The sequence below is a fragment of the Talpa europaea genome (assembly GCF_964194135.1).
Source record: "Talpa europaea genome assembly, chromosome: 8".
NCBI classification, from domain to species: Eukaryota; Metazoa; Chordata; class Mammalia; order Eulipotyphla; family Talpidae; genus Talpa; species Talpa europaea.
The window spans coordinates 7,582,999-7,594,693 of NC_140075.1; the positions used below are offsets into that span (position 1 = coordinate 7,582,999).

An 11,695-nucleotide genomic window follows, 5' to 3' on the forward strand; every position below is an offset into this window, starting at 1 on the left:
TGTCCTGTCGTTAGTGTCTGAAGACGTCTCCACACCATTCCCAGGAGAGGATGTAAGCAGTGCATGCGCAACCTGGACTGATAAATTAGCCTCAGAAGAGGACGCATGTGGAGGCCTCAGAAGAGAAGCATGAGCTGATGGCTGCACACCCTCCCCAGACAGAGTTGTCACGGCTTCAGGACCTCCATAGACTTGAAGACACCCGGAGACCTCCACAGAGACCCCACTGCTCACCTGCCTAAGGCCCTGCCTCTAGCATCTCCTGCAAAGAGTGCCTGGGCCTCAGCCCAATCTCTGTCGGCTGTTTGCATGTGGCGGGCACCAACACCCCAAGAGCTGGAACACTGGTGTTGTTGGCACCGCCCACTGGGCCGGGTGGTCACCTGCCTGTTCCCTGGGGACTGGCGTCTGTGTCTGGCCTCCTTGAGAACTCTCCATGGCCCAGCCATGTCTGGCCTGGCATCTGGTGCTGTCCAGCCTGGTCAGCGGACTATTGCTGTGGGCTCTGCCTGAGCAGGCTACCTCCCTGGGACGTGGGGATTTGATCTTGATCCCTGGGTTCCCGCGCGCTGACCCCTCCCTGTCCTCTGCCCATGCCCGTGGACCCCTGGGTGTTGCCAGCCACAGCCCATGGGCCCACTTGACGGGGTGCCCCCTGTGTCCCTGAGGTGCAGGACACCAGGGTGGGAACGGGACCGGGGCCAGTGGACACGCATCCCTGGTGGGGCCGTATGTCGGCTGGAATAGAGGCGCGGGGGCATCTGCTTCATTGACTGGCCCGTGGGTGGGGTCGAGGCCCTCCCCTCATTGTCTGCAAGAATCTCCAGAATCACTGTCAGTTTTAGGGGCTGCATCTTCTGTGACTGCTCGTCAGGGTGGGTCCCTCACACTCACTCTGGCCTCCGCCTTCCCTCTTGTGCGTGCAGGGGATGGTCCCAGCGTGCCAGACCACAAGCTGGTTTGTTGTGTGTGACCCTGACCTGGGGGGCCTGTGAGGACTCGGGGAGACCACACGGGAGAGGGTCCCCCACTCTGTGGTGTCAGAGCCAGAGGCAAACCCACCACAAGGACACGCCGGACAGCGCCGCCGTGGCCTGACCCCCATTGTAAGGTCACCACCCGCCTCCGTCACACACGCCTGATCACAAGTTGTTCCATTTCCAGGCACTGAGGAAAACGGCCTTTTCAAATAAAATAATCCCGTGTCAGAAGACCAGGTGCTTCCCTGGCTCATTCTTGAGGGATTTCGTCCTGGTTTTCCTCCTTCCCTCCCCCTCCCGCCTCCACACGGCCCTTCCCCACCTGCCAGGCCCAGGAGCGCGCATGGGGAGGCAACAGCTTTCCCTGCAGTGTGCGAGGATGCGTCAGGCCAGGGCGCGGGAGGGGGAACTCACAGACCCCACGGTGGGTCTGTCTGTTGGTGCGTCGTTGGGGATGAGGAGAGTGTCCCAGCCTTGGGTGCCCAGAGCGTGTGGCTGTCGCCATAGGGTGGACCGTCCCTCCCGCAATGACTGCGGCCGTGGCTGAGCCCTGTGGAAGTAGCTACAGGAGAAACCAGCTCAGCTCCTTGGGCAAGGGCAGGGGCAGGATAATGACTGGGAGGGCAGGACGGGAGGTCACCCTCTCAGCTCATACGAGCAGGGGCAAGGGCCAGATGGTCATCACATGGAGACACAGGGCGGGGACTCCCCACCCACTGCCCTAATGAAGGATGTGGGCGCTGATCAGGAACCAACTCAGGGCCATCAGTGACCACTAGGTCCACAATGTGCGCCTGGAGCTGCGACTGGCCAGTGTTTTGCAGGGACTGTGGCTGAGACCCCACAGGCTAGATTTGGGGCGTCCTTGACAGTTTGTGTTCCTGAGGGTTCTTGGGGGTCCCACTCTTGAAAGGTGCATGGACTGGGGCCTGGGGATGGCAGAGGAGGGCCGGGCTCAGGGTTTCAGGGGTGCCCATGCACGGGACATAGTGAGAAGGGAAGAGACTGCTCAAGGGGCTGAGGTCAGTTGAAATTTCTGCCCTTCAGCATCTCCCACAGGCTGCATGGACAGTGGTGGAACCTGTCATTCACAAGCTGAGAGGCCGAGAAGAGCAGGAGCTGAGATCCCTGCGGGGGGATGCTGGACAGAGTACAGGGAGAGGTCAGTGGGGAAGGCCAATGCTGGTCACCTGCAGAGAGAAACTGCGGGTCAGCACTGGCTGACAATCATGACATTTTATTCCTCTAGACATTCATGCAGTGATGGCTCCAGGGTTGACCAATCTCACAGCCACGACATAATTCATCCTCCTAGGGTACTCCACCCAGGGGACCATGGCCTTCCTGCACCCGCTGCTCTTCTCCCTGGTCTACCTGTGCGCCCTGCTGGGGAACGGGCTAATAGTGCTCATCACCACACTGGACCGGTACCTCCACACCCCCATGTACATCTTCCTGAGGAATCTGTCCCTCACGGACCTCTGCCTCATCTCAGAGACAGTCCCCAAGTCCATTGCCAGCTCTCTGAGGTGCAGCAGCTCCGTCTCCTTCCCGGGCTGAGTCCTCCAGGTCTTCATGATGGTTATGTCAGCAGGTACAGAGCTACTCACAATTATGAGCCTTGACCAATATGCTGCCATCTGCCACCCACTGCACTATGAGGTCCTCATGAGCAGGGGCAGGTGTGTGCAGCTGACAGCTGTGTCCTGGCTGGGTGGGGGTCTCTATGCTGTGATGCACACAACTGGAACCTTCTCCTTGTTCTATTGTGGGTCCAACGTGATCCACAAGTTCTTCTGTGATGTCCCCCAGTTATTGGCTATTTCCTGTTCAGGGATGTCAATATTCGAATGAACTTGTCCATATTGCCATCTGTGTGATGTTGGATTTCTGTAGTTTCATTTTCATCATCATTTCCTATGCCCACATCTTCTCTGCTGTCTGGAAGATCCCATCCACAGAAGGGAAGGCCAATGCCTACTCCACCTTCCTTCCACACCTGCTGGTTGTGGTGCTGTTTCTCTCCACTGGATGCTTTGCTTAACTCAAGCCGACCTCAGGGACCCCGTCCATGTCTGACCTGGTCAATTCTATATTGTACACAGTGGTGCCCTCTGCCTTTAATCCCATCATCTATAGTCTGAGGATCCAAGCCAAGAAGACGGCTGTGGGGAGACTGATGAAGGGGAGACACACCTAAATGTGATAGAGAAGATGACTTCATGACTGCATTATGAGAGACATATTTTAAAATTTCACATAGTGCTGGCCCTTATGTTTTTCTAAGTTCATATAATTTCTTTGTAAAATTTAAAAATATATGTTCATTTTTTAATTACATTTATGATGACTTCATACAGTCTGCTGCTTATATACTCTATTAGCATTGATTGTTCCTCTTTTTAACACTTAGGTACACTGTGATATTCCATGTGTACTGGAGGGAACTTCCAGACACTCTATGCTGGTCTCCATTTCTGTGCTCCCAGCTGAGAGAGGCGATGGTTGGGTTTCATCTCAGGGGTCAGCAGAAGTTCTCTCACTGGGAGGCATCTCCAGTCTCTAAGGCGGCTTCCCCTTTCATGTCACTGACATTCTCGGTCTCATGGTCAGGGAACTCGGGAAGGATGGAGGCCCCTTTTCTTGGTGAGTGGGGCCTTCAGAGCATAAATAAGGCCTTTGGTCCAAGTTGGGATCTGAGTAGTCACGACCTTCTGTGGACAAAGTTCCACACATGTGACGTGGTGGAGAAACTCCTGGAAGCTCTGGTGGGTGGGTGCTGTTGGCATTTACAATAAACACACTCAACACACGGTGGACACCAGAAATAAGAAAGTTAAGTTCATGTGTACTGTAATTACTAAAAAAAAATACAAAAATGCATTGGGTAGGAATTTTTGAGAAGCTATAAGAGAACTTAGCAAATTATGATGCTCTAAACATTTTAATAGCTAGTAGCCAACCTCATATCTAATATTTCCAGAAATGTATTAGGGAAGCCATCCATGACCTCACCCCACACTTCACAGGAGTGTTGTCCCCATTTATTTCATCACTCAAGTGGGCGGGATGACAGCACAAAGCCCTGGCTGGGCAGGTTATCAAGAGTAATCATACCTAGAATGTCTGTATTTTTTACGAAAATGTTGAAATGAAAAAACTCATCAGATTGATGTACAATACAATAATATTATTCAGTGTACATGTAAAGACAATAAATAATTTGAAGGAGAATTCAATTTGGGAAGCAAAATGCTCCCATGATTGTCATTTGCTGTCTGGCCTCAGCTCCTCTCCGCTGACTGCATCCACCTTCACTTTCCCGTCTTTGACATCCCACATTAGAATATTTCACACCAAAATATTTCATGATGAAAATGTAGTTCTAATTGGATGTCAGACATTTAAGTCATTCTCACAGATTTCACCCTGTGAGGCTGCTAGTCAGGCCTACCTTGCCTCCAGCCCAGGGGAGACCCATGTGGGCACAAAGTAAATATGGAGGCAGCCAGGAACGGTTAGAAAATGGCAACATCTCCATCTTTGAAAGTCTGGGATGACAACCTCATACTCTCCTTTAAGTGATCAGGAAATTTTAACTTTTCTGCCAATAAATGACTTTCTTTATATTAATTTTTGGTACTGTTATTCTTTACAGGTATATAGTTTTGGGATACAATAAGAATCCAATATATGTAATGAATTAAGAACCTGACTCAGAGCATTATAAACATTCACTGGGGTTATTCAAGTCATTGTATAGCATAATTAAAATAGGTAAGTGAACAAAACATTAAATACCTCAAGTTTGTTTGAATTTAGACATTTAAAATTGTTGGACAACATGTTATTATACATTGAGAACTCTAGAGACTCCAAAAGAAAAAAAAATAAATTAAAATATGAAGAAGAAAAGTTGAGAAAGCAATCCTATATGTAATCACAAAATTAAGTACCTAGGAGTAAATCTAAAGATTGAAAATTGTAAAACATTCTTAAAATAAATAGGAAACACCCAAAAAATGGAAAGATAACCCATCCTCATGGGTTGAAGAATCAGCATTACAAAATATCCATCAGAACCAAAGCAATTTACACATTCAATGCAATCCAAATGAACATTTTGATGGTATTTTTCACAGATATGAAACAAATAATATATAAATCTATATAGAACCACAAAAGTACAGAACCCAAAATAATCCAAAAATGAGGAAGAATGGAGGCAACACATTCCAGACTCAAGTCTATACATTAAAGCTCTAATAGTAAAAGCAGCATGGCACTGGGACAAAAACAGACAGAGACCCCTGGAATATAACGAGGGCCCAGGAACCCACCCTCATCAGGATGGACAGTTACCCTCCGACAGATGAGCCAGAGCAGGCACTGGAGCAGGAAAGTGAGGGGAAGAAGCTGGGAGAAGCAGACAGACACAGGCAGCAGAGGGAAGCAGGTCCTGCCCCACCCCCTACGGAAGAGTAAACTCAAGCAGATAAACACCTGTTTCCATGTGTGACGACACCACCGTCATGCAGCAAACCTAAGGATATGACACCATGTCCAGAAACCCTAATATTCTACTCCATTTTGTTAAGGGTAAAAACAAATTATCCCAACAAAAGGAATATTCTAATATAAGTGCAGGGACAGGTGCTATGTTGGAAAAGAACCGCAGGATACACAATTTCAGAGACGAGTAAAGTTTCTCTTCCCACAGGGCTGGTGACCCCCGTTGTCACTCACTTCTGCTGGACGTCCATTGCCTTTCCGCCCACCTCCCCCTCTCTGCACACCCTCCTGCCTCTCTCCATGTCCCTTCCTTCCCGCCTCAGGCCTTTACACATCCGCCCTCATGCCCATCCCCAGGGCCTCTCCGTGAAGGGCACATGGGGGGTGACAGGCGACTTCCAGCTGTCTAGACAGGGACTCAGGGCAATGTTATGACTGATGGTGCCCACCACGGTGGACACGACAGGTGGGGAATGGAACCTGGACGTGAGGATTTGTCTATTCACTTCCATAGAGGCGTGAGCCAGACACAACATCACATCTACACACCGAGTGTGATTAGTACTCGCTGAGACACACTGCAGGACCCTCCAATTAACACAGTCAAGTAAACACACACTTTCCCTATAGAGGAAGGTCCCTGAGGGCTGGAATCTCGACAGTGTCCAACACGTGGACACCAGCTCCAGAGCTCAAATAGTCCAGCCCTGAGGCCCTGCTCTGTCCATGAGGCGGCGCAGGACAGGGTGGAACATCCTGTGAGTGCTCAGAGGCGGCCCCACGAGCCCCGACCATGGAGTGAGAGGCTGGACGCCCTCTGTCCATGCCATGGGGACAACCTCAGGAGAGAGACAGGACATGGCAGCGGAAACCTCCCCCCAGACTGCAGGTATCTGCCCCCAGCCATTTGCAGGGGAGAATCCACTCACTCTTGAAAGTTTTCAAATTCAAGCTTAATTCTAGACTTGAGAATATGCCTAGGTAAATTATTTATTTTCTAAATCATGACAACTAATGCTGAAGGTGCCCACGTAGCTCAATGTCCCACTGCCGTGTCAGCCTGGGCGAGACTCAATGAGAGAAAACATTCTTTTTTAATTTAGGATGGTCAACGATACTGACTTAACACATTAATCATATTAAAAAAATGATTTATGAGAGATGTGACGGTTAATGTTAATACCTAGGATTTTAGCATCAGCACAATCAGTGTGTTTTGGATACTAAACAAAATCACAACAATTAACGCAATTAGACTGTAATGAAGAAATGCTACAGGAAATTAAAAAAAATACTTATTGTTAAATTCAAAATGTTAAGCATTTCTGTCCTAAACATCATGACAGACAAGAGTCAAGTAGATACTCAGTAACATTTACAGCAACATGTTGACCACTTAATGGCTCTGACACGGAAGTGAGGCTGGCAGGGACGTGTGACTATTTATGGACATTAACTTGGGATTTTCCCCAAATCCATACTCAGGATTGTTGGTAATATTGTAAAATAAAGTCACAATATTTAACCAGGGCCTGGAGGAGATAGATGTCAAATGTTATTTTATCATTTTAAATTTGTATATAAATCACTCAACAGATGTCAACATTATTAACAACTAATTACCTTACTTTATTTCCTTGTTTTTATTAAATTTTGGGAATTATTCCCACCAATGTGTTGAATTATTTTATATTACCATATTTTCCTAAAAATCCTGCATCCCCAGGGCCTGCCCCTCAGTCACCCCACAGAAGGGGGAGGGAATGAGCTTGGGGAGGGGAGGAGAGAGGGCAGGGCTACCCCGCGTCCAGACAACCCCACTCATGCATGGGCCTGGGGGAGGAACAAAGCCACACGCGGAGGACCCGGGGCCCTGGTACCAGCAGGGACAGCCACACCCACAGATGTGCATGAGTCTGAGGGGGACAGAGGGTCCAGGAGGGACCCGGAGAGGACGAGCCCATCCTGAAGGAGGGACGTGTGGTGTGACCCAGGAGGAGACTCTGCGGGAAACGTGGTCTCTGGGTCCTCAGATATGGGGCATCGGGGGTAGGGAGATGAGGAGACGAGGGGACGGAGCAGGAGGCAGCAGTGAGGCCACAGGGGCAGGAATCTGATAGAGGAGACGTTAGGACACACCACACGGGGAAGCCGAGCCCAGATCATTCATTCAGTTCCAGGACAGTGTCAGGTCCTGGGGAGCAGGAAAACAGGGACCCATACACCCAATCTCCCTGCACACCCGTCACTGTGGGGCCTCCCCAGACCAGGGCTGTACTGGAGGAGCAGGGACAGGCTCTCCAGGGTGGGGAGGGGCTGGGCATGGTCAGGTGTCCTCTGGGGCTGTGCCCTGGACAACCTCTGGGAGGTGTGCTGGGCAGGGACACTGGGGCATGGGCAGGAGGGGGAGCCGCGGGCCTGGGGCAGTCGGGAGGGACAGTCAGTCGGGTTTGTTGAGAGTTTTGAGATTGTAATTCTTAAAGTTCTATAGGGTCAATTGAAATCTTCAAGCCTTCACCAATTTTCAGGTCATGTTTGGACAGTGTGATAATGCACCTCACAGGAGATGGAAATGAAAGTTTGAACACAGCAGCACACACAGATGAGGGTACTAGACTCCGTGGGATGTAGAAGGAGTGATTAATGGCTAAATAGATTGAATCATTATCCAATGCTAATAATGCACTTATGCTCAATTATGCAAGATTTGACAATATTTTCTTCCTCTTTATTTTTTTATGCAGATGATGGCTCCAGGGGAGATGAATCTCACAGCTGTGACAGAATTCATTCTCTTAGCGTTCCCGACCCAGGGGACCATGGGCTACTTGCACCCACTGCTCTTCTCCCTGGTCTACCTGTGTGCCCTGCTGGGGAGCGGGCTCATCGTCCTCATCACCACCCTGGACTGGCACCTCCACACCCCATGTACTTCTTCCTGAGTGGTCTGTCCCTCACGGAACTCTGCCTCATCTCAGCCATGGTCCCCAAGTCCATTGCCAACACTCTGAGGCACAGCAGCTCCATCTCCTTCCCGGGCTGTGTCCTCCAGGTCTTCATGATGGTTATGTCAGCAGCTACAGAGCTTCACCTGCTCACGGTGATGAGCCTTGACCGATATGCTACCATCTGCCACCCCTGCACTATGAGGTCATCATGAGCAGGGACAGGTGTGTGCAGCTGACAGCGGGGTCCTTGCTGGGTGGGGGTCTCTATGCTGTAATATTCACAGCAGGAACCTTCTCCTTGTCCTACTGTGGGTCCAACGTGGTCCATCAGTTCTTCTGTGACATCCCCCAGTTATTGGCTATCTCCTGATCTGGAGATTTAATGAACTAACTTGTCTGCATTTTCATTAGTGTGGTCTGGGGTATCTGCTGTTTCATTTTCATCATCATTTCCTATGTCCACATCTTCTCTGCTGTCAGGAAGATCCCATGCACAGAAGAGAAGGCCAAATCCTTCTCCACCTGCCTTCCCCACCTGCTGGTTGTGGTGCTGTTTTTATTCACTGGATGCTTTGCTTATCTGAAGCCGACTTTAGTGACTCTGTCCATGGCTGACCTGGTCATTTCTATGTTCTACATGGTGGTGCCCCCCACCTTTAATCCTGTTATCTACAGTCTGAGGAACCAGGCCTTGAAGTCGGCTGTGGGGTGACTGATGAAGGGCCAGTACACCAGTATGTGAGATATCATTGCTTGAATTAATTAATTGCACCATCTACATTTTTGAACCCAGCAGTTATTTAGATTTTCCTGAAACTATTTTGTCACCATTTTAAAGTAAAATATGACATTTTATTACAGATTCCCTGTGCAAATTTTAACATTGTTCTAGTCTTCAAATTTCTATTTCCTAAACTAATGCAGCCTTTTCCAAAACACCCATCCATGGGACATACATAATGTGAATTCTTGTTCTTTAAATGTTACAGCTGGTATGTGAAACATGTTCTAGAACTCACATATCCCCTACATTTTCATGAAATCCAGCAGTGATAAGGGGTCTATCCTTGGGTGCACACAGTCACGGTACCACAGTCCTGGGGCTCGGTTTCCACAGCCTGTGTGTGTCTACCCTGAGGCCCATCCCTGTGGAGGGAGGGGAGTCATCTGCATGTGCCCCACAACCCCGATTCCTGATGGGGCAACTTCCTCTGAGAGACATTCATGTTTCTGTTCAAAGGTCAAGTAGAAATTACACTTGACATGAATCTCTGGGAGACGGAAGAAAGTTTCCGAAAGAATCTTCATCTGTGATTGAACCTGCACTTGATGTTCATTTATATGGCGTCTGATCTGGTTACAGCACCTCGAGAGTCTGGTTTTTTAACGTGAGTTATTTTTGAAGAACTATGTTTCGTCTATTGAGTTTTATAATTTTTAAGACACTTGTTGCTCTTGTGTTAATTTTTAGGGTTTTCCATTTGAGGGGTTCACAAGGTTGTTTGTGGATGTCCTGTACCAGGTCTTTTTCTCCACTTTCTGGTACGTGGGGGATTATGTCACTTTCTACATCATGTAAAGTAAGGTAAAGCAACATATGTAAATTTTTATTCTCTGGCAGCTTCTGTGCTGTAAACGCCGGGGCCTCACAGCTGCTCACCCACCCTGAGAACATGAGCTGGGGGAGGCAACTCCCTCACCCGTCCTCTCTGCAGCGGGACACAATGTCTCCAAACACGCCTGAGGGATCATAACAGAGTCAGTGCAGACAATATTTCTTTTAAAACATGTATGTTTGTTGACATTTGAGAATGTTTTTTAACATTCTTTAAAATGCATGTTAACCGCAGACCGAGTCTATTGAGATTTCCTAAGCAGGACACAGTGTCTCCAAACATGCCTGACGGATCAGAACAGACTCAGTCAGACACTATTTCTCTTATAACATGCATGTTAATAACCAGACCGAGTCCATTGAGATTTCAGGGTAAAATCTGTATGGGGAAGTCCCCCAAGTTACTCATCTTTCCATGAAAGACCCTGATGGCAGGTGTCTCCCCACTGGGCCTTCATCACTCTTGGGCCACAGCCTTTACACACTTTCGGTCTTGGCTTTGAGCAAAACCTCTAGACTGTTGAGAAGAGGATTTGACCTCCCAAGTGGGGTGACATGGGGTTATGGTAATAATTGACATCTGTCAAGTTTTTGCTGTCATTTTGGGGTTCCATTGCTGCCCTTCTGTGTGAGTGATGCACCCCTCACACTCCACAGAACACCCATGTGAACACCCTCCTGCCTCCACAATTCAAGGAGAGGTAACCCCAAGGGTAATAAACAAGTATCCCCTCCCCACACTAGAGTGCCCCTGGGCCTCAGAAAAAGCTGTGAGCACAGGCCCTGCACGGGGAGAAGCCATGTGCACCCCACGCCTCCTACAAGGGCGAGTGATCATCTACACACATGTGTCCCCACCACAACAGGGAGCAGCACCCCAGTCCAGACACGGGCCGAGGCCTAGGTGGACAGTCTCTAAGGAGGTCACCTGGTGACTGCAGAGTCACGGGCAGGTGGATTCAGGCTCCAGACTCTGCTCCGAGCTTGCTGGCCCGTCCTGAGCCCCCAATGGATGTATTTGTTCAGGTCCTACTCACACTCAGCCCACATTTTCCACCATGTCCCCTTCCCTCAGCGTGTGCTGGACTCAGGGTCCACACGGTAGACAAACTCGAGTCTGAGTCCGGAGAGATTGAATGTGGGGAATGTGCTCCTGGGCTGAGAAGCTTTTCTCAGCCGGGGTGAGCAGGAAGGACTAACCATTCTCTTCATGGGCTGAGGAGTTTCAACCAGAAGGGTTTAAATGAGGACGCGGGATTCCCGCAACCCATGTGAACAGCACCCCAGCCCCTCCAGCCCCCCACGGCCTTCTCCCTGAGGCCAAAATGACACCCTGTCTGGCGCTGACCCCGCCTGCCCCTACCACGCAGGCAGAGTAGGGGAAAGGCTGAGCTGTCTCCCGGGCAGTGCAGGGGTCCAGAGCATCTGGGTTCACAGTTCCCAGAGGCAGGATCCCCCAGGGGCGGTCATGTGTCGACCATGAGGACGAGGGGGGTCATGAAGGAGCACTGGTAGGCGGACAGGGCCACAGTGTCTGTCCCCCTAAAGGCACCCGCGGGGATCCCTGGAGTTGGGAGAAGCACCAGGTGCCATCACGTTTGTGGCCAGGGCCAGACACCACTTGGCAGCGCATGTCCCTC

At 49.8% G+C, this 11,695-nt stretch overlaps 1 protein-coding gene across 1 annotated transcript in view; it reads left to right on the top strand.

Annotated features, from left to right (window-relative positions):
* The window catches only part of LOC311176193 (olfactory receptor 14A16-like), a gene marked incomplete at both ends in the record, with an annotated part of 94,613 nt that extends 83,179 nt beyond the window's left edge, over positions 1–11,434 (top strand). The window contains one exon of the mRNA XM_084241493.1: positions 11,426–11,434. Coding sequence (XP_084097619.1) covers positions 11,426–11,434 — 9 coding nt within the window. The remainder of the gene's footprint in view (positions 1–11,425) is intronic.
* Positions 11,435–11,695: the final 261 nt, after the last annotated feature.